At 44.4% G+C, this 23,024-nt stretch overlaps 1 protein-coding gene and 1 pseudogene across 2 annotated transcripts in view; both read right to left on the reverse strand.

Annotated features, from left to right (window-relative positions):
• The window catches only part of LOC116898053 (24-hydroxycholesterol 7-alpha-hydroxylase), a 75,950-nt gene that overhangs the window by 43,610 nt on the left and 9,316 nt on the right, over positions 1-23,024 (reverse strand). For both annotated transcript variants that reach the window (XM_032899447.1, XM_032899445.1), the window contains exons 3-7: positions 21,496-21,670; positions 19,372-19,521; positions 16,750-16,840; positions 10,319-10,423; positions 638-728 (exon numbers count right to left, since the gene is read on the reverse strand). In XM_032899447.1, coding sequence (XP_032755338.1) covers positions 638-728; positions 10,319-10,423; positions 16,750-16,840; positions 19,372-19,521; positions 21,496-21,670 — 612 coding nt within the window. The remainder of the gene's footprint in view (positions 1-637; positions 729-10,318; positions 10,424-16,749; positions 16,841-19,371; positions 19,522-21,495; positions 21,671-23,024) is intronic.
• LOC116899941 lies at positions 3,610-3,775 on the reverse strand (annotated as a pseudogene).

A 23,024-nucleotide genomic window follows, 5' to 3' on the forward strand; every position in this document is an offset into this window, starting at 1 on the left:
CATGCTCACCTGTAGAGGCATCCTCACCTGCTGATGCTCGCCCACCTGCAGAAGCACACCTTTGCAAACATGAAGCTCTGTGTAGGGCAATGGCCTTTCCTCATGCTCACCAGAGTGTTTCTGGAATCCCACCTGTGAGCATTGCTAGTTCCCAATGTTCCCAACGCTCACATCTCCACATGATAAAAGCGTAGCACTGCTGGAGTTACCTTCCAGGCTGGCGTGACCAGGGCATTGCTTAAGTACCCATGCTAGTCAAGTTCATTTGGCTTTGGGAAAAACTCCAAAGTGACGTTTTTAGCCATTATGCAGAAGGCAGGGGACAACTTTAACTGGCATCATATCTTATACAATAATATACGTTTGAACAAAAAATTTGATTTTTCATATCACAGCCCATGATTTTATATGTTAAGCACTAGGATGACAACCGTGCACCACAATTCCATGGTTTTTTTTTTTTTTTAAATGTGTGCGGGAGACTGGATAAGTGTAGGTCCTCTTGCTGGTGTAGCCATCATCTTATCAACTGAGCCATGTGCCTGGTCCTGTTCCCTGATTTTAAAACACGGTAGGCATTCCAGGTCAAACCCATACATACTAAACGCGTCCTTGATTATGTAAATTAATTTGGTACCTGCAGTGCCAATCACAGAAGATATGCTTTCTACAATCGTCCTGTGCAGATCGGGATGAGACAGGATATATGCAAGAGTCCAGAAGGCGATCTGCAAAAGAGGAACGTAGACAACGTGAAACCGTCGAACAAGGTAAGCGCAGGCAGAGTCAGTGTTAGCCAGAGACGGCTGAAAGAAGCAAGACGGTGTTCTAGTCAACCTCAAATGCACACTACTGTGAGCTGGAGAGACGGCTTAGCACTCAAGGGCGCTGGCTGCCCTTCTGACGGACACAGGTTCCACTCTCAAAGCCTAGATCACAGCTCAAGGCCGTCTGTCATTTCAGTTCTGAAGGATGTGACGCCCTCTTCTGGTCTCTGTGGGCATTGCACACAGGTGGTGCTGAGACACATATGCCAATCAAACATGAAATAAAAGTAAATGGGAAAAAAATTTTTTTTAAAGTATGCTACTAAATATCACCACTCAAAATGACTAGATTTTATAAACGAGACCAATGTCATATTCTTCTTAGAGGTCAAGTCTGTAATTGACTTGCTGCAGATCAGCTGTAGTATTGATAGAGAGTTCTTTGCTGAACAAGAGAAGGTCCGGGATTGTGTTTACTAACAAGCAACACAAGATGTCATGTAGGCATGCATTAAATATTCAGCAAATCAGAATACTTAAGAATGTCAATACAAGTGAAAATAACGTCATGATTTCATTTCCTTAAAATACAAAGGAAGCAGCAGAGAGTGGTAGCATATGGTTACAGTCTCAGCACTAGGGAAGGAGAGGCAGGGGGATGGCCGCGAGTTTGAGGACAACTTGGCTTGCGTGTGAATGTCATAGTAGCCAGGCCTATACAGCAAAACTATGTGGAGAGCGAGAGAGAGTGTGTGAGAATGAACCAGGAAAGTTTCTTCTCGCACATAAAGCATATTAATTTTAAATAATCCTAGGAAGTCACACTGAAACCCCATTAAGTAACTTATGAGGAGCTGGAGAGATAGCTGAATAGTAAGACACTTGTGTGGTATGGACAAACAAGGTCATGGGTTCAGTATCCATCACTTCCCCCTAATTAAAATAAAATTAAAATAGGGCAAAGTATGAGAGATCACTACAGGAAAAAGAAAGTCACATCTCACCCAAGTACATCTGTAAATTCCTTCTTTTGGCCTATTAGGATTATCTGGAATAAAGTGTAAGTTTTAATGCCCAGTGGGAACTCAAGGTAATATATGAATGGCTTCCTACTTGCTACTCGTAGGAGCTTGAAACCTCAGCCTAGGTTTTCCAAACCAAGCTGAATGCCGATGCTTCCAGTGCAGATTGGACAGCAAAGATCTCTATTGGAACCATAATAAATTACAAACGTCTCCTACTGCGGATCCTACATCCATCTTTTCCATGGGCTAAGAATCCTGCTTCCACCCTGGATCACTCAGCCAGCCAGCTTCTAATGCTTCTGCGAATTAGCTTTTCTGCCTGCACTTCTGTCCCCCAAATAAGTGCCCTATAACAGTCTTCACACTTATGATTTTATTCAAGGGCTAGTGTATGTATTTTTGGAGATTTTCTTTCCTCATTCCTAATACTTATCAAAATAAATCAGTTTGCATAAAAAAGAGTCTTTCATATCTTCCCTATATATAAGATGCGTAAGCTAAAAACCGTTCATCTTAAAAATGAGCTTCCTGCTGAAGTGTAAGTTTTTGCTTCTAAGGCTAGACAACATGGGAATGCATAAAATCCTGAGAGGCTTGGATTTTCCTTTTGCTTTTTATCCTATAAGCATCTACTGTATTAACAAAGAGACCATGAACTTGAGAGGTAATGGAGGTGGGTACTGGAGGAATCGGGGGACAGGGGCTGGGTAGAAACAATGCAAATACAGTACTCATGTATGAAATTCTGAAAAATGAAAAACGTAAAGAAAAATAAATAACTGTAATTGGTTAAAACAACCTATTCTTTAAATCAATTCTGAGGTGATGGAAGTAACACTTTGTATAACTTCATTCTTTTTTTCCGTTTCTTTGTTGCATTAGTAAAACAGGATGTCCCTTGAAATGACCGACTCCTCCCCCATGTGGCCAAAAGAGGAAGTGCAGCATTGAAGGGTGCATTAAGCCGGAAACAGGCATGGGTGTGCAGCCGGGACAGTGATAGGAAAAAGAAGACCATGGCGACTGAAATGCAGACATTCTAGGGCAGCATCTGGATTAGGAAGGACTCAGCATGGGGATTATCTGGCCCATCTTCACACAATGCCTGTGAGCTCCCAGCGGAAGTGCTAAGCTATTGGATTTGATCAATAATCACTCCACACTCAGTTCATCATATTTGAAGTCAGAGTCCTCACTGGGGAAAGAACTCCCATAATTCTCCTAGATCTTCAGCAACACAAGAAAGGCTCAGGGTCCTCTGTGCCTGGCTGGTTTTGAGAACCACAAAAAAAACTGAGTACCATTTATTTTTATGTCAAACACTAGAATTCAGGTCAGTAACAAATGCCTGCATATCAGGTGCCTTTTTCCCTTCACAAATTTTTAAAGTCTGCTGTTTTCTACCTTTTGGATGGAACGTTTGAGGGCCGGTGAGCCAGCTAAGAGGCTAACAGTACTTGTTACTCTCACAGAGGACCTGGGTTTGTTTTCTAGTACCCATGGAGCAGATCACAATACCCAGTCTAGTTCTAACAGGAACCTGATCTCAGCTGACCATATACATGCATGTACGGGTAAAACATTCAGACATAAAGTAAAATAAATAAATCAAAAGAAAACAATGTACTTTTTATACAGTGGTCCAGGGTGGTAATCCCAGCACCTGGCATGTGGAAACAAGAGGTCAGGAGTTCAAGGCCATCATCATTCCTGATGTAGCCAGTGTGAGGCCAGCCTGGGCTAGGTGACGACACGAGACTCTGCCTCCCTCTACAATAAAGGATAGGAAGTACTTCTTTCTTTCAGAAGTCCCTCAAGAGGAGTTCCCCAGTGTTGCTGCATGGGGTGATCAGAGAAAGCTTCCACTCTGTCTAGCTCCAAAAGTCCACTTAGTATGTTGTCCTCAAATAGACCACGTACCTGACATTAAACTGAGAAGAAAAGGTAACACACTTCACCTTAGCCAAAAGGACAAGAAGTGATTTCTTTCCTTCTTTAAAAAAAAGAAAGGTGTCAGGCAATGCGGTACATGCCTATAATCCTAGACTCTACTTGGAAAACTGAAGCAAAAGGATCATGAGTTCAAGGCCAGCTTGGGACATGGTCTCAATAAAGAGAAAAATAAAAACAAGAAAGGATAGGAAAGAGTTAATTAAAATGTTTCTATGCAACACTGGGTCAAAAAGCAATAGTAGCCCTAAGGTCATTTGACACATTTGGAAAAGGATTTCAAAAGTACTGCCCAATGGAGCAACAATATTATGCCAAAAGGGCCAAGCTCATTGTCACAGTGCAGAAAGGCGAGCCACTGGTCACTAGAATACAGAGAACCAACACAAAGCCACTTATTGATGGGTTGGGGACAAAACCCAGAAGAGATGGCCAAGGAGGCTCTAAGGCTGGCTGCATGTCAGGGAATGAGTTGTGAGCATTTCTTCAACAGCATCCAAGAGGAGATGTAGCAGATGCTGAGGGGGTCTTGGAAGAACTCCTATAAGCTAATTGCTACACGCTGCGTAAGCTCTCTGAGTAGGTAGACCTGGAAGTGGGGTAGGTCCTCCTAGTGTGTTAATGTCAGGAGTGCTCCAAGGCCCCATGTGTGAGGAACAGGACCTCTCACTCGGTGACAGGGAAGAAAGACAGCAGACAGCAAAATAGCTCAAGGCATCACTGTGGCCTTGGGAACAGCGGGAAGGTACATGGTTTCTAACAGGTCCTACCACAATTTATCACATAACATGAAGGTTTATACGGCAAGAAAGAGAAGAGGGAAGCAGAGCCACAGCAGTTGAACTTGGAAAGCAAGCGGGGAACTCCGGCTGCTGTAACTTCCCCAGTTGGTTTCTGAGAGGTGCTGTGAGTGCCTAATTTGATGTTGTCATCTCTCTAGGTTTCTGTTCTTTTACTTGGATGCCTCGCCTAAGAGAACAGTGCTCTGGTTGAGACTCTTTCTGTGGGGAATTGGCTTAAAGTGCTTCCCAGTTGATTTCTGCTGGGTGTTTTGACTGCCTGACTTGATGTTTTCCTAAGTATCTGTCCACCCATCCATCCATCATCTATTCATCATTGGCTATTTGTTCTTTTACTTTGGCTTGTTATATACTTAAGAAATGAAATCATTTAAAGTTCAAAGTGATGGCTATCCTAGATCGTTTTCTGAACCAAATAAAGAGCAAATCTCCATAACATTCTGGATAATCTCCTGTCAATCACATATGGGTCACTGTGCCATTAACACTGAGAAGAATGAGGGCCAGCCTGGCTGCTGAGCGTAGTTAGAACTTCAGAGAAGCAGCAGATAAAACTGGCCAAAGTCAGCTTTGGTATTGTTGACTTTTTATTGAGAAACGTTCTCGAAAGTTCATTTTCTAGCCAGGAACATCTTAGACCTAGGAAATGGCCCTCCCATCAAGATGATCTCATAAGGTATGGCCAATACCTTGAGATGGTCTATCAAAGCACACCTAGGCCACAATAAAGCCTCCTGGCGGGCTGGTAGCAATCCCATCTAAAGAACAGGCTGTGAGTCCTATGGGCTTCAAGGCAAGAGAGAGGAAATACTGATCTCATCTGAGCCCAGGAAATGACGTACCCAGTACTTACAGCTTTTCGGGCTTCTTTAGCAATAGGTGATCCTAAAAGTAAAGATTGTAGACTCATGCCCCTCTTGGCCATTGATGGTGGCTCATGGGAATGGCTCTAATAGGTGGTGTGACCTTGTTAGAGCAGGTGTGGTGTTGTTGGAGGAAATGTGTCACTGGGGTGGGTATTGAGGTCTCAGATGCTTGAGCCAGGCCCAGTGTGGCATCTCTCCCTTCCTGTTGCCTACCGATTCAGATGTAGAACTCTCAGCTACCTCTCAGCACCATGTCTGCCTACACACCATCATGCTTCCCACCATGATGACAATGGACTAAACCTCTAACCTATAAGCCAGCCTCAGAAGAGTTTTCCATCTAAGAGTTGCCATGATCATGGCATTCTTCACAAAAATAAAATACTAACTAAGACAGAAGTTGATACCAGAAGTGGGGTATTACTGTGATAGGCCTGACCATGCTTCTGTTTAGAGAAATATGGGCTTTGGGACTTTGAATTCAAAACTCAATTGAGCCTTTTAAGTAGGGCTTTATTATCATCCTAGTAGGAGCATAGAAGACAGTGGTGTGGAGGATGATTTGAACTGTGGGGCCCTGGCTAAAGATGTTTCAGAGGAGAAGAGTATTTGTCTGTGGCCTGGAGACAGTTCTTGTAATATTTTGGTGGAAAATGTTGCTCTCTGCCCTAATTCCCTTACCCCAAAAGTGCCTGGGGTTGAATTGAAGAGTTTGGAATTAATTGCCTTAGCCTAGTATCAACTCTTGTCGTGTGGTTATTATGACTCATTCTTATGAAGATCTGTAATGAAAAGGAGCAAGCTGAACAAGCTAAAATACAAAACTCATAACTGAAGGAAAAAAGAGGTACCAGGAAAAAGAATAGAACAAAATCCTGTGTTGAAGGGGGGAAAAGAGATAAAAGAAAGTCCTGATGTTAAACAGAGTAAAGGGAGCCATGACCTTAGGGTGAGATCCCACCCAGCTAGGCTTCCAACTTGTGAAAAGGAATTAAAGAAAAGTGTGGGTCCTGATGTGGTGGTTGATGCCTTTCATCCTGGCAGTCTGGATCTTTGAGTCTGAGGCCAGCCTGGTCTACAGGTCAAGTTTCAAGACATCCAAGGTTAGGCAATAAAGGAAACCATCAAAAGCAGAAAGCTAGTGAAGACATAATTGAACAAGGAGACCATGCCTTAACCCCAGTAAGCAGCTTTGGCCACACGGTTTTGACTTAAGAGTCAAGGATAGAAGAAAAGAGCTCTGGAATCTCCCTCCATGACTAAGGAAACCCAGTGAGGTGTGTTTCAAGGGTACCCTTGCCTGAATGCCTACAGAGGCCACTGTGTGGATTGCCTTGAAGACCCCAACATGTTGGAGATGCCAGAGTCATGGGATACCTAGTGAAGAAAGCTGCTAACGAGGAGCGGAACCAGCCCAAGAGAGAGAAGTGGGATCTGGAGAACTGAAGAGTTCTTTCAAACCAGATATGGAAATGAGAGTCTGGAATTCGCCCAGTTGGTTTTTCAGTCTTGCATTTGCTCCAGTATTTCCTCACTATGATTCCTTTTGAAGTGGTGATGTATATCCTGCGCCATTGTATGTTGAAAGTATGTGATCTGTTTTTCATGTTGCTTTCACAGGGAATTGCAGTTATAAGAGATTGCTATGGGTCTCAGAAGAGACTTTGAACTTTCATGGGGTGGAGACTAATATGGGAACTTTTAAAGTTGGACTGAATGCATTTCTGCATTTTGATACGGCTACAATGGCAGAGTGTGGAATGTGGTGGTTTGAAAGAAAATGGCCGCCATAAGTTTATAGGGAATGGCACTCTTAGGAGGTGTGGCCTTGTTGGAGGAAGTGTGGCATTTTTTCTCTTCCTGCTATCTACTGACCCGGTATAAAACTCTCAGCTCCTTTCCCTAGCACTATGTCTGCCTCCACACCACCATGATGACAACGGATTAAACCTCTGAACTATGAGCTATCCCTAGATAAATGATTTCCTTTATAGGAGTTGCCATGGTCACGGTGTCTCTTCACAGCAATAAAACCCTACTGTGGTGGTCTGAATATGCTTGGCCCAGGTGGTGGCACTATGAGGAGGTCTAGCCTTGATGGAGGAAGTGTGTCACTGTCAGGGTGGGCTTTGAGATCCTCCTCCTAGGACAGTCCGATCCTGGCTTCCTGTGGATGAAGATGTAGAACTCTCAGCTCCTCCAGTGCCACGCCTGTCTAGACACCGCTGTGCCTCCTGTCATGATGATAATGGACTGAACCTCTGAACCTGTAAGCCAGCCCCAATTAAATGTTGTCCTTTATAAGAGTTGCCTTGGTCACGGTGTCTCTTCACAAAGGTGGAAAAAGTCTAAGACACCTACTTAAGACACAGCACTTGGGACCCATAGCAGTCTATATTCATTATTAATGGACCACTGAAAGAAGGCTTTGATTTCAATGAGGGTGGCATTTTTATGTACAGCCCACTTATTATTTAATGAGCACCAATGTTGTTAAGCACTTTTTATTATTTCCAGTAAAATCCTCTCAACCATCCTTGGAGGCAGTTCAGATGAGGACACCGATGCAGGCTGGGAGAGGTTAAAGGAGTATGTGGCCCACTGTCACCCAGCTATGGGAACTGGCTTCCGATCTGATGCAAAGGCCTTTCCAAGGTCTCTGCTCATGCCTCTGGGAGATGCCAACAAGGAAGGTCCAGCAAGATGAAACTCTCCGTCATCATCAGACACGTCCTTTCAGACCAGTGCCAGGTCCAACTCAAAGGACAGAACTCTGTGTCCGATCAATAGCGCTTTGTGTGGCTTTCTGCAGGGGGACCTTTCTGGTGAGATCCTGAGAACGAAACCTTTGACTGTGGCTGTTGTGTGCATGTTTGGGAAGTTGCTCTTTAGTTCTGATGTCGCTCGGTCAGTTAGTTGACAAAAGTCAAAGAAGAATATCAGAGCATATAGACTAGGGGGAAGCACGGGCCCTTCACTTGACTGGCACTGAAGAAATATGTATTCTTATGGGTGGCACGTGTTTGAGTAGCAATGTTGGAATGTCTGCCTCCGTGCTCTGTTCTTCACAATGGGTTAAAAGAAGTAAGAGTTATTGGAACCTAGAAATCCCCTTCAGAAACAGGAAGGAGAAATGTGTAATGCTTACACATTGGCTTTATTTCTAGTTGATAAAGAAAAGGGGGTTGGGTGGGGTGACCACGGTTACCAGAGATGGACTGAGTGTTCCTATATCCTCAAATATAAATACACAGGCAGCCATTCTTATACTGCAGCCAGCATAAGGAATGGGAGCAGACAAAGCAGAGGGTTGCAGATGGATCTCCTAGTGTTAACCTAGTTCATAGTAGCTTTAAAATAAAACACACACACACACACACACACACACACACACACACAGAGAGAGAGAGAGAGAGAGAGAGAGAGACAGAGACAGAGACAGAGACAGAGACAGAGACACAGACAGACAGACAGAGAGACAGAGAGGAACAGAGACACAGAGAGAGACAGAGACAGAGAGACAGAGACAGAGAGACAGAGGGAAATGCAGATAGGAAACTCTTAGGGAATAAGGGAGGAAATAATAGAAATGAGGTCAAGAGGAGGTAATGAGGGTGGCTGCAAGCCATGGTCAGTGGTATACATAGATAAAGATGTCCTAAGGAACTCCATTATTTTGTTCACTTATTAAAAGAAAAATAATAATCAGAAATGGTTGCCCAATACTTGTGTGTCCTGTCTATAATCTTAGGCCTAGAGACTGCAAATTCAAGGGCAGGCTGGGGCCACACAGCAAGACTTTGTATTTTTTTAGTCAAAACCAAGACTAAATTCGTCAATTAAAACAAGTACAAAAAACAAATGGTTTTTATGGGTCCCTGTTATCTTTGTATGGGTAGTGAAGTTCAAGGTGAATGTGAACAGGCGTCATTCATAGAGAAGCTTATCGAACCGGGGGCTGGCAAGAAATGCAGACAGTGTTAGCACTCAGGAGGAGAGGGAAACGCACACTCAGGGACATGGCTAGCAGCACATCTTTAGAGCCTCTTGTTGGATGCTCACTGAGGCTGTGTAGGCAAATGAGCAGCCGCTCTCCCTTTCTTCCCCCTTCTCTCCACTCTTCCTGTAAAGGAAATGGAGACACAGAGACTTTCCATAGCTACCGCTGTGGAGATCAGCAATCCCGTAGGAAACCATCGCCTTGGTTCAAAGCTGGTGCCAGCTGCACAGCACACGACCACACAGTCTAACAGAGTCAGGGCTTCTTACACAGTACACAGAGGACCACAAAGGACAAGCTTTCCCTGGGCAAGTCGCATGCCAGAGGGAAGAATTCCCTCTGGATGTACACTTTGTCCCCTTAGTATTTGAGGGTGGGTTTGAGGAGATATGGGGGGGTTGATGTGCCTATGTGAGTGCTGTACATGCTGGGGGGGGGCAGGTACGTGCCTGGTGTATTTGCATGTGTGTCTGTGCATAAGTGTGTGCACACGTATACTCTTGTCTGTAGAAGCCAAGGGTTGATGCCTTCCTCACTGAGACAGGCTTGAGCCCACAGTTCACTGAGCAGGCTTGGTTAGCTGGTCAACTTGTCCCAGGGATCCCACGTCTCAACCTCTCAAGCACTGAGATAACGGCCTGCCAAACCCACCAGGCTTCATGAACTCTGGTTCTGCAGCTCATGAGGCAAGCACTTCACCCACTGAACCACCTAGTCATCTTCTTCTAAGCGTTCACTTTAAAAAAAAAGATCTTATCCCAATCCAACAACATATATTTGTTCCCCAATGTTAGTGAAGGACCGAAGAGCAAGAGAAAAAGAAAATAATGCAAAACAACAGCCAAAAAACAACACAACAACAAAAAGCCAAACTGATGAAAGAGAGCCTCGTTGTCTCCCAAGTACTTACAGGAGCAGCATTGGCCAGAGAAGCCCAAAGCATGACCAGTCCGTAATTTGGACTGTGTTGACGTGTCTCCGTCTCCACCATTCCCAGCACGGCATGCAAAAGGGTCTGTGAGGGAAATGACGATTGTTAGACCACGGCTGTGTGACGAAGACCGATGCCACAAACAAGACATCATTCTATTATCTTTCCTCTGGGGGGTGTTCCATATAGTGTGCAGGGGGATGTGTGTGCAAGCGCATGTGCACAGGGAGGTCAGAGATCAACACTGTCTTTCCTCCAATATGTTCCACATTTGTTTTTGAGACAGAGTCTCTCCTTGAACCAGAAGCTCCTTAGTCCTGCTGGCCAATGAGCTTTAGGAATCTACCAATGTCTACTCAGGGATAGGGGTACCGGCATGTGTCTCTACACACAGATTTTTTTTAACGTGCATTCTGGGGATCCCAAACTCAGATCCTCATTAAGCACTTTGCCTAGACTGAGCCATGACCCTGAAATCTTTCAGTTGTCATTAGTCCAGTAGATACTGCATCTGCATTCTAAGGCACGTGTATGCTGGGTGGTATCATGGGAATGGGGAAGAGGATCTCCAGTGGAGTTTAGCTGTATTTCTGCCTTTTGGCTTCACTATGACAATGAATGATCTTGTATAAATCACTTCAATATTCCACTGACTGCATTTCCTCACCCATAACATGACTTGGTTATTACATCAGATGGTTCTTACATCATAAAAATTTGAGAATTAAATTAGTATAGTTGCCAATAAAATACTTGAAAGAAAATTAACTTTCTCCGTAGCTGACTGTGACCTTGAGCTCCTGATCTTTCTGCCTCTTGCTCCTTAGTGCTGAGATTACAAGAGTGCAGCATCGTACCTATTTTATTCAGGATGAACCTGGGGCTTTCGGCATGCTAGGCCATCGCTGTCCTGATTGAGCTACACCCTTAGCCCCAGTTCTGTTCCTGCACCCCCAGGATTGCTTGGTTAGTTGTGAAATTTCCATTTTCAAAAACATGATGTTTGGTTTTTTGGGACAAGGTCTCACTAAGCAGCTCTGGCTAACCAGGAATTCACTATGTAGTCAAGGCTGGCTTAGAACCCACAGAGATCTTCCTGTTTCTACCTTCCAAAAGCTAGGATTAAGGGCATGTGACACCACATCCAGCTTTTACTGTGGTGATGGTGGTGGTAGTGGTGGTGGTGGTGGTATTGGTAGTGGTGGCAGTGGTGGTGATGGTGGTGGTGGTGGTGATGGTGATAGTGGTGGTGATGGTGATAGAGGAGGAGGAGAAGAGGACGAGGAAGAAGAAGAAGGGGAGGAGGAAGAAGAAGGGGAAGAAGAAGGGGAAGAAAGGGAAGAAGAAAGAGAAGAAGAAGAAGAAGAAGAAGAAGAAGAAGAAGAAGAAGAAGAAGAAGAAAGAGAAGAAGAAGAAGAAGAAGAAGAAGAAGAAGAAGAAGAAGAAGAAGAAAAGGAGGAGGAGGAAGGGGGAAGGAGAAGAAGAAGGGGAAGAAGAAGAAGATGATGATGATATAGTTGAGATTGAAACTGGGTCTTCCTGCCTACCAGGCAAACACTCCACTAGAAGAACTTCAGACTCATTCTAAATGTTACCCTTCTAAAACAAGCCAAACTCCACTCACAGGAAAATTAAGGAGGCAGACCTGGTAGTTCAGGGCTGTAACCATGAGACTTAGAAGGTCAGAGCAGGAGGATTTTAAGTTCAAAGTCTGTTTGGGCTACAGCCTGAGTTCAGGGTGAACTTAGTAAACTTCTTTCTCAAATTAAATGAGAAAAGGATAACTTTGTGGAGAGGGGTGAGGAGGAGGAAAAGGAGAAGGAAGAGGAAGAGGGAGAGGAGAAGGAGGAGGAGGAAGAAGAGGGGGAGAAGGGGGAGAAGGAGGAGGGAAAGGAGGAGGAGGGAGAGGAGGAGGAGGGAGAGGAGGAAGAAGAGGAGGGAGAGGAGGGGGGAGGAAGAGGAGAAGGAAGAGGAGGAGGAGGGGGAGGAGGGAGAGAAGGAGGAGGAGGATGAGGAGGAGGTGGTTAACCTCCTGGGGAAACAAACAGATAAGTTTTGATTTACATGGAACCAACTCAGAGCAGAACCTCACCCAGCTACTCTGGTTGTTCCCGGGCAGCTGCAGAAATCCTATGACCTGACTTTATTCCTCTCTGATTTGCTTTTGCCCTCCGTTGCTTCTCCACCAGAGGGCTGAAACCTGGACGTGAGATGTGCTTTTCATCTTTATTTACTCAGTAGGGAGAAACGAAAACAGTCCGGGAGCTCTGACCTGCCCCCTCCTTGCCTGGGAACAGTGCAGTTTTAAGGTCTCTCCAGGTGTTGAGCTCATGCGTTTGTCAGCCGTGGCTCTGAGAAGCAGCTTCTATTGTTCACAGTATTCAGTATTTCATGAGAGGGAACAAGCCCATTAAAGTCAGTGTGAAAGGAATGCACACATAGGCAGCGTCAAACGGAGCTGCTTCTGTCTCTTGTTGTTAACAAGGGTGGCAAGTTTTCCAGATTGATTAGCATCGCCAGTTCATCTTCTCGGCATTGGAGTTGTTATAAGAAACGAAGAACGGCTTGTAAGATGGGTGACTATGCCTGGCGTTTAGTAGCCGGCCTCAGAATATTAGCTGGTATATTGTTTTTGAGTCCATGATGACGGAAGAGTAGAACTGATCATTTTAGTGATGGCTTTCACTTCCTGCTACTCTCTATTCACATCCAGCTATTTCGAGTGTCTAAGCCTTGACTGTGTTAACGTGTATAGGAGGACCCAGCCCATTTAGAATGAAGCACATGCCTGTGAAAGACTCGAGCCTTCAGCAGGCAACAGTTCTTCAATGGTTCCTGCCTCCAGTGTCCTGCCTTGAGTTTCTGCCCTGACCTCCCTCAATGATATGACCTGGAAGTATAAGAGGAAATAAAACCTTCCCTCCCCTAAGTTCCTTTGGCCATGATGTTTATCACAGCAACAGAGAGGGATACACAGGCAAGGAGAAAGATGTTTGTGTTGGTTTCATTCCCTGTAGCTGTGATTTAAACAGAAAGAGACAAAGGCATCTTCGGGAAGAAAAGATTTAAGCTCATAATTCCAGACTGAGGTCCATCACTTTGGGCAAGTCAAGTCAACAATAACTTTAAACAGCTAATTGCAGCCATAATGAACAACAAAGCACAATGGATGCACATGGGCTAGTCCTTAGCTGGCTCTCTTCCCTGTAATGCAATCCAGAATCCTCTGCCTAGGGAATGGTGCCACCCACAGTGCACTCAAGACAATTCCTGGGAGGCACGCCCACCATACCATCCCTCATTCAGTAAGGCGCTCTTTCCAGGTGATTGGAGGTTATGTCAGCTTGAAAATGAAAAGTCACCGTTAAAAACACAAACCCTTTACACATTTCTTTTTCCTGAAGGCCGTCTTCCTCTCCAGAGTTAAGTAGCCATGTTAGTGGTACAACTAAGATCAGATACTTTCTGTATCATCTGAAATACTTGAAATGTCTTGTTGTTGATTTGTTTTTCAGTACTAGAGATTAGAAGTCTCCGCATGCTGACAAATCACTCTATCGTTGAGCACGCCCACAGTCTTCTCTTTTTATTTTGAGACAATCTCCCACTAGATTGCCCACGCAAGGCTTGAACCTGCCATCCTCCTGCCTCAGCCTTCTGAGAAGCTGGGATTACAGATCTTCAGGCCCGGTTTTTAAATGACTATGTATGTATTCTCTGCATGTGTATTTATGGATGTGCAGGTACATACATATATAATGTGCGTGTGCGTGTGTGTTTGCACACACAAGTGTCATATGTAATGTACGTGGATGTCAGAAGACAGCAGCATGTGCTGTCACTCATCAGGAGCCATCTCCTACCCTTTTAAAAAAATGGACTCTTGCGTTGGCCTGAAGATAGAGGATTAGGCTAGTCTGTATGACCAGTGAGCTCCAGGGTCCCACCTATCTCTAACAGTGTGGGATTATAAACACTGGACTCCATGCCCAATTTTATTACATAGGTTCTGCAGATAATACTCTGGTCCTAATTTTGGCAAGGGTCATACCTAAATATAATAAAGAAGGTTTTCGGCAAGCCTACAGCCAACATCAAATTAAACAGAGAAAAACTCAAATCAATTCTACCAAAACAAGGGACAAGATAAGGCTGCCCACTGTCTCCATGTTTATTCAACATAACACTTGAAGTTCTAGCTAGAGCAGTTAGACAAAGAAAGGAGATCAAGGGGATACAAGTTGGAAAGGAGGAAGTCGGAGTACTGCAATTTGCAAATGATATGATAAGTATACCTGGGTGACCGCAAATGTTCTATAGGGCAACTCTTATAGTTGGGTACAAGAAACAAATCAGGGAAACAACATCGTTTATAAGAGCCACAAATAATACAAAATTTCTCCCTGTAACTCGAACAAGTGGAAGGTCTGTATGACAGGAACTTCAAGTCTTTGAAGGAACTGGAGAAGGCCTCAAGATTGAGAGATGAGTTCTTAAATGGTGACTAAAAACGAGCTCTAATCTCCTCCTTACTAGGTCCTAAGCCCTTTGCAAAAATTAACCAACTTAACCACCACAGTGCTCTACAGGGCACACTAGGAAAGTGAGGCCTAGACATTAGGTCCTGTGTGTAAAGTCACATACCTGGTGACTGAATCAGAAACCTAGCAACCCAGAGCAAATGGAAACCAGGCTCTGAGGGCATAGGGCCCAGCAATTAGATCTAATTTTTAAAACACCAATCCCATGAAGTGACTCTAATCACAGCCAAGGGTTAAAAACCTCACATTGCAAGCATCAGGATGGCCTTTTAAGCTTTGGACCCAGGTCACTGGGCTCCACCCTCCGTGTGCATGGTCCCCAAGTGATGCAGGTAGACTAAGGACCACACTGGAAGAATCAGGGCTACTGAAAAACCCACAGGGACCACTCCTCCAGCTTCAGGCTTTAAGGCTGCACATGGGATCAGTTCCTTGCATCCATAGAGGGAAGCAACTTGTCGGAAGTGGAGTCAGGAACAGAGGCTGTTTTCTAGAGCTTTGTTTGCTCACGCCTACGTCTCACTGTCCACACAGGTGTTGACAGTATAGGAGCTCTCCTAGTGAGGGTTTTATTGCTGGGAAGAGACGCCATGACCACGGCAGCTCTAATAAAGGAAAACATTGAAGTGAAGCGGCTTACACTTTCAGAGGTTTAGTTCATTATTATCATGGCAGAAATCGTGGCAGCAGGCAGGCAGAAATGGTGCTGGAGAAAGAGCAGAGAGTTCTACACTTTGATCCGCAGGCAGCAGAAGGAGACTGCTACACTAGGCCTAACTTAAGCATAGGAGACTAAAAAGCCCACCTTCACGGTGAGGAACTTCCTTCAACAAGGCCACACCTCCTCTAACAAGGCCACACCTCCTCCGACAAGACCACACCTCTTCCAACAAGACCACACCTCCTCCAACAAGGCCACACCTCCTAATAGTGCCGCCTCTTATGGGCCAAGCATTCACACTGAGTCTATGGGAAGCCAAATCTATTCAAAACATCACAGGAACCCACTGTTTTTATTCCAGTGGACAAGACTAAAACTCAGTAATGCCAAGCATGGCAGCCCATCCCTACAGTCCCAATACTCAGGAAGCTGAGGAAGAAGGATCAGGAATTTGTGGGTTATATCTTGGCTACATGGTCGCCATAGTGATATACTCTATCTCAAAAATAAAATAAAACCAAGCAACAATTTTTTTTAAAAAATCAATATTGAGTTGCTCAAAACAAAGTCTCACTGTAATTGGATGGAAGCGAAGTTACTACGTGACCTTCTTAGAAATCAGGAGGGGAGTGAGAGGTGGGCATTACCTAAACAGGCCAAGACTAATGGTAGGGAAGCCGCATCCAATGTGCTCCGTACCTCCTTAGGTAACCAGAATAATCCAGTTTTAGCAAGTCACTCATTGCTCTGCTGCTCTGTCCTCGGTTTTAAAAGTTGTTTTTGTCTGTTTCTGAGTTTCACATTTCTGTAGCTCTGATCTATTAAAACAACCAGTTCTGCTCAGCCTATAAGAATATTTCGTCTGTGTATAGAATGGGGAGTTGCCTAACTCGAGAATTACACTGTACAGCAACAAAGACCGTCCGATTGTAATTGTGTCCTTTGACGCAGCCAACTGTGAGAATAAACTTAAAAATCCCCAAGTTTCATTTTTGTTGTTTGTAGCATGTTTTGCTATTCTATAGAATAGAATGCCTTTATGTTGTGAGGTTATAATATTAAAATAATGTATGTTAGCATGCCTAGTGTATCATGTGGTAACGACATTATACCCAATCCCACAATTCCTAGGAAAAGTGGTTTTGTAATAATCACTGTTCATTCCCACGTTCAGCACATACATCTTAGTGAAGGAAGAGGATACTTACTTCGGAATGACCTGCAGATCCATGAGTTTTTATGTCTCCAATATTTTTCTCAAACAGTGCCAAGAGCCATCTTTTGGATTTTGACCAGTTTCTGCATAAGGAAAAGAAATCATATAAGCAGTGACTTGCAAGGGTGTTTAGGGTGACAGGCCAGAACATTTATGGTCAGAAGGTCTCTGAGAGCAGAATAACTCCCTCAAATTTCTTCTTGGCCTCTGGTTAGAATTTCCAAAGAGGCCCACTCCTGAATTATGAGACTACAGGTTAAGACTGGGAGGCAAGACAATACATTTCACTGGCTTTGTAAGTAGTTACTGGGATTCCTAGTGGACTCCTGTTAATGGAGAAAATGGTTGGTGTATGTTTAGTGTGCCTGTCCCAGGAGAGACAGGGTGGAGGTCAGATCCTGACTAAGCTGAGCCAAGTCCATGAATGACCATCATTTTATTCCTGTTCTGGCTATTACCACCACCTACTGCAGGTGACCGGAGTCCTCAGCAAAATCAAAGGCCGAAAATCTCAACACTCTGGTGACGGTATCAGGGAACACAGAGCTGAGCACAGTGATTTCATGATAGGGTGAACCCCTTATCAATGGGATTAGTGCCTTTATAGAACACCAGAAAACACTCGATTGCCTCTCGTACCCTGAAGACACAGTCAGAAGTTGACAGTCTGCCACCAAAAACAAAAACAAACAAACAAAAAACCTCTCCAGAGACCACCCTGCTGGTAGTCCCAGATTGGACATCACAGCCTCCAAAATTATGGTAAATAAATTTTTATTGCTTTTAAGTTACCCGTCCATGTCACCTTTGACTTGACTATCCAAATAGGATAAAACATAGAGTGATTACCAAATACTTTTTAAAATGCAGTTACTTTTCATAACAAGTTACAAATGTTTCTGTGAGCCAATGGTACCAAATACATTGGGTGGGGCCTAATGTGACCTTACAGAGGAGGGGCTGACTTAGTAAGGATTCAAACTGAATCAAGTCAGTAATGGTATACACTGTACACTGGAGAGGCTTCAGATGCATTCATCACGCCATCTTCTCTCTGCCTGTCTCTCTGTGTGTATCTCTCCGTGTCTCTGTATCTCTATGTCTCTGTGTCTCTATGTCTTTGTCTCTCTGTGTCTCTTTCTCCCTGTGTCTCTGTCTTTCTCTGTGTATGTATCTGAGTGTCTCCCTGTGTATCTCTCTCTGTCTCTGCCTCTCTGTGTATCTCTCTCTGTGTCTCTGTCTCTCCATGTCTCTGTCCCTCTGTGTCTCTCTCTGTGTATGTCTCTGTGTGTCTCCCTGTGTGTCTCTGTCTTGCTGTTTCTGTCTCCTCTGTTTCTTTTTTTGTCTCTCTGTGTCTCTGTCTCTCTCTCTGTCTCTCTGTGTGTGTGTGTCTCTGTGTGTCTCCCTGTGTGTCTCTGTCTCTCTCTGTCTCTCTGTGTATCTCTCTGTGTCTCTGTGTATCTCTCTGTGTCTCTGTCTCTCCACATCTCTGTGTCTCTCTGTGTCTCCCTGTGTGTCTCTGTCTTTCTGTCTCTGTCTCTCTCTGTGTGTGTCTCTGTCTCTGTCTCTCTGTGTGTGTGTCTCTGTCTCTGTCTCTCTCTCACATACACACTTGTTTTCAGGAAGGAAGGGAGACGGAAGATAGGGAGGGAGACAGGAAAGAGGAAAGAGAGTAGAGTGAGAGAAAGAAATATATTTCTTTTTGTTCCTCCCTCCCTTCACACATGCGCACTAAACACAGGCTATAGAGTCTGGTGAGACAGTGCACTCCCGCAAAACCAGCACCCCGCTTAGGCCGTGCAGTGCACTGCTGCACCCCCCCACATCCACACCACCATTAAAAAGAAGAAGTCAGAGAAACAGCCTCTTTCCACCTCAGCCAATGCTATTCTACTTCAGAGAAAGAAGTATGACTGGGACCAGGAATTAGTGGGTAAAGCACTTGCCACACAGTATTGAGGACCAGAGGAGTTTGCTTCTCCAGAACCTACAAAAGCCTGGCTGTCTGGTAGCATTCACGTATAATCCTTGCATTCCTGCAGAGGGATGGGAGGTGGACACAGCAGAACCCCTAGCAGCCTGGCCAGCTACCCTGAATAATGCTGAGACATTTAGACCCTGTCTAGACCAAGCCGGGAGGCAAGCACCAAAGCCCAGCATCCCCTCCTCCGACTCTCACACATGCACTCCAGCAAGTGCAGTATAGCCACCCCCACAAGTATATCATACACACGTACTTATGTTAAAATAAAAATAAAGTAGAAAATAAATAAAGGAAATGAAAGCTAGAAAGGCAGCTTAGAAAGTAAAAGGTTGGATATGCAAGCTTAAGGACCTGGGTTCAAATCCCCAGCATGATGTAAAAGCCGGCATGGGGATGGGGAATGCGGGGCACCAGCCCATCTAGCCAAAATGGTGAGTTCTGAGTTTGGTCAGTGGCCCTATCTCAGAAAACGACAGGCAAGGATGAAAAACAGGACAGCCGATGTCCTCCTCTGGCCTCCACACCCATGCTCAAAGGTGGGCACCCCTGTGCACACATACTTCAGAGGAGGGGAGAACAGTACAAGTGAGTGGCTGGAAAGAAAGAACCAATCACAGAAGGTCACCTTACCTCAGAAGCCATTCAGGTAGCTGGGAGCCATACTCAAAGCCCTCATCATAGGTTTTAAAATGCTGGTAGAACTCCTTGATCTTCCTCTTGTCTGTGAGAAACAGCCCTTTCATAAAGAGAGTATTGAGTGTGGCTGGATAAAGTAGATACCTGCAAAGACAGGAACATTCGGGAGGTCAACCTAGCAGCCAATGGGAAAAGCGCTACGATAGTGGTTCTCAACCTGTGGGTCGCGACCCCTTCGGGGAGTTCAACTATCCTCTTTACGTTATGATTCATAACCATAGAGAAATTATAGCTATGAGGTAGCAACAAAGTAATTTTTATGGCTGGGGGTCACCACAACATAGGTTGAGAACACTGCTCTAGATACAAAGGCGGTGTTTTTTCCTAAAATGACAATTGAGCAGGGGGTCATGTGACATAGGACACAGTTTTGGGAGCAAGGTATTCTCAGGTTTTCACATTTGCTGGTGGAAGTCAAGCTGTGCTTCAAGGGTGACTGAAAACGCTAAGAGTTATAAGTCCTTTTTAAAAAAAAAAAAAGAAACTGCTTTTAAGTATACATATGCGTATGTTTCTCTGGATTTCAAAATTCACCTGGTGGATTAATGCACTCTAACTAGCCCACTATGAGGCTTAAAAAAAACCCTCATTTAGATTCTAATTAATGGACACTTTCTAGTTGAGCATATATAGAGATATGTGCATGTGAATACGGGTGCCTCAGAAAATCAGGTGGGTCGGTTCCCCTTGGTGCTGGTTATAGGCAATTGTGAGCTGTGTGATCTAGGTGTTGGGAACCAAACCTGATCCTTGGGAAGAGCGTGTGTGCTCTTAGCTCATGAGCCCTCTATCCAGCCCCGAAGATTTAAAAATCCATTCTAAGGAAGCATCTTAGGCTCAGACAAATACAGGACAAAAATCCATAAATAGGCTGGCTGGCTGGAATTCAGGAGTATATTTAGAAAATAGTAACAACTAGGATTCCACTGTCTTTGGATAAATCAGTAAATACACTAGCAAAAAGGTAATCACCAATTACCTAATTTCTCACAAAATTCTGCATATTCAAACTATTACCTACTGAAATATCTGTTGATGTCATCGGCCATGGCATGAAGAAAATGAGAAATGTCCCCTACAGGCTTCTGTACTTGAAGCCTTGATCTCACTGGTGGCACAACTTGGGAAGGCTATGGACTTCTTAGGAGGTGGAGCCTTGCTGCAGGAAGTACATCACTGTGGGGCGGGGCTTTGAGAGTTTATATCCTCCTACCAGTTTATTCTCTCTACCTTAAAGTCTTGGGATTCTACTGGAGTGAGAAAGGACTTTGATAATTCAGTTTTTCATGTGGAGAGTTGATAGGCATGTGGGGAAATTGTGCATGTGGAGAACTCTTTATGCACATGGAGAATGTGTGTGGGGACTTTTTTTATATATGTGGAAAAGTTCTGTACATGTGGAGTGCCTTTATACACGTGAAAATATTTACACATGTGGAGAACTTTTACACAAGTGGAGAATGTTCACACAAATGGAGAATGGCTATGTATGTAGAAAATGTTTCTTATGGATCCCATATCCAACCTTCACTTTTTCCAGGGAGTTTGTTAACACGTCTAACTCCCTGCTTCACCCCTCCCTGTCTCTCTTGTCTCTTACACCCTCACTTTTCTTTCTCAGAAACCCCCAAGGCCCTGATACCCACACTCACTCTCCCTGGAGTTCTTTCTTATGTCTCACAGAGAGCTCCTGGGTCCCTCACTTCTAACTCCATCTTCTCCTCTGTTCTCTCAAGTCTTCCTATCCTAATAACACAATAAGCAGTGAATCGTGGATTCATGGCAATTACGAGCAGGAATTCTATATGGTAAATATATAATTGTTACAACCACTAAGGAAAAATTAGTTTTCATGTGTCAAATGACTGCTGGCTGATTTGCTCACCATCAACTGTGACTGCTCAATTATAATTAATTGCCCATTAATTATAAAAAATTTAACTTTTTTTAAATTCTCATAGTGTCCTAGTTAGAGTACATTAATCCACGAGGTGAATTTTGAAATCCAACATGCTTGTTCCAGGTTTTTATCTGAAGATTAGAAGGACCACTGTTTACCGTACAAAGTCATTCAGGTCCATAGTCCCATGAGTGCCTAAACCTTCCAGTTGATCATGAAATTCTTCAGTCAGCTGCCCAGTAAAGTGATGTGTGTTGAAAGTTCCCATCTTCCCTTTCATCAAGACATACAGTTTTTCATGCAGTGCGAAGAAGATATTCTTTGGGATCCATGCTAAAGACAAAGGGAAAGGTTTTCAAAAGAGGCAACAATCCCTCCTGGCATATAATCTGTATGTCTCTGCTACAGACACTGGCAGCATCCTCGTTAAATCTGTGCAAGGTCATCTATGAGTGAATGAGAGGACTGATCTTTCTAACTTCTTCTTCCTCCAGATCTATATTCAAGGTATATCTAAGGTGAACTCGGAGTGGGGGCCAGTAGGGAATGGGTATTGGGACAGGAGGGATCAGGGAGGGGGACATGGAGGGAGAGAGTGCTGGAAGAGAAAAGTGGAATTGGGGGGCATTTTAGGGCAAGGTAGAAACCTAGTGCAATGGAAACTTCCAGGATTCTATGAGCATGACCCTAATTAAGACTCCTGAACCAGACATTTCCTGTATTCAGACAAGACTTCCAGTGGAGGAACTGGGATACCATCAAAACCATCAACCTACAATTTGTCCTGCCTGCACGATGTGCCAGGGTAAAGGTGGTGCAGAAATTGTGGAAGTGGTCAACTCTAGTGGTCAACTCTAGTGGTCAACTCTAGTAGTCAACTCTAGTGGTCAACTCTAGTTGTATGCTCCAATACAAGACCTACGACACATGAGGAAGCCCACCCAGGACATTGCCTGGAGGGCCAGGAACCCAAGGATGAGTAGCCAGAGTTCAAGGATAGAACAAACACAAACAGAAAAAAAAAAAGGTCAGGGTTATAAGATGGCTCAGTGCTTAAGAGCATAGGCTGCTCTTCCAGAGGTCCTGAGTCCAATTCCCAGCAACCACACGGTAGCTCATGCTCTTTTGGCATGCAGTAGTGTATGTGGCGTACTCATACATTTTTAAAAAGACATAAAATAAATAAATGTATTTAAAAAGTCAATGAAATAATTCTTGATGATATATAGATTGGTGCCGATTGCAGAGAAGCCTCTCCAGCAACTAAAGGAAACAGATGTGGAGACTCACAGCCAAACGCTGGGCAGACCTTGGGGAGTCCTGCTGAGGAGGAGGAAGGCAGATTGTAGGAGCCAGGGTGTCAAGAATACCACAAGAAAACCCATAGAATCAACTAACCTGGGGCCTGTGGGCCTCACAGAGAGTGAACGGACAATCCACGAGCCTACATGGGTCTGACCTAGACTCTGCATATATGTCACGGTTGTGCAGCTTGTTCTTATGGAACTCCTAACAGTGGGAGTGGGGGCTGTCTCCAACTCTTGCCTGCTATGGAGACGCTTTTCCTCCTACCGGTTTCCTTCTCCAGCCTTAATGTGGAGAGAGGTGCCTAGTCTTGATACGCCATGATTGGTTGATACTCCTAGGAGGTCTGCCCTTTTCTGGGGGAGGGATCGAGGAGGAGTAG

The sequence above is a fragment of the Rattus rattus genome, chromosome 4 (assembly GCF_011064425.1).
Source record: "Rattus rattus isolate New Zealand chromosome 4, Rrattus_CSIRO_v1, whole genome shotgun sequence".
Lineage (NCBI taxonomy): Eukaryota > Metazoa > Chordata > Mammalia > Rodentia > Muridae > Rattus > Rattus rattus.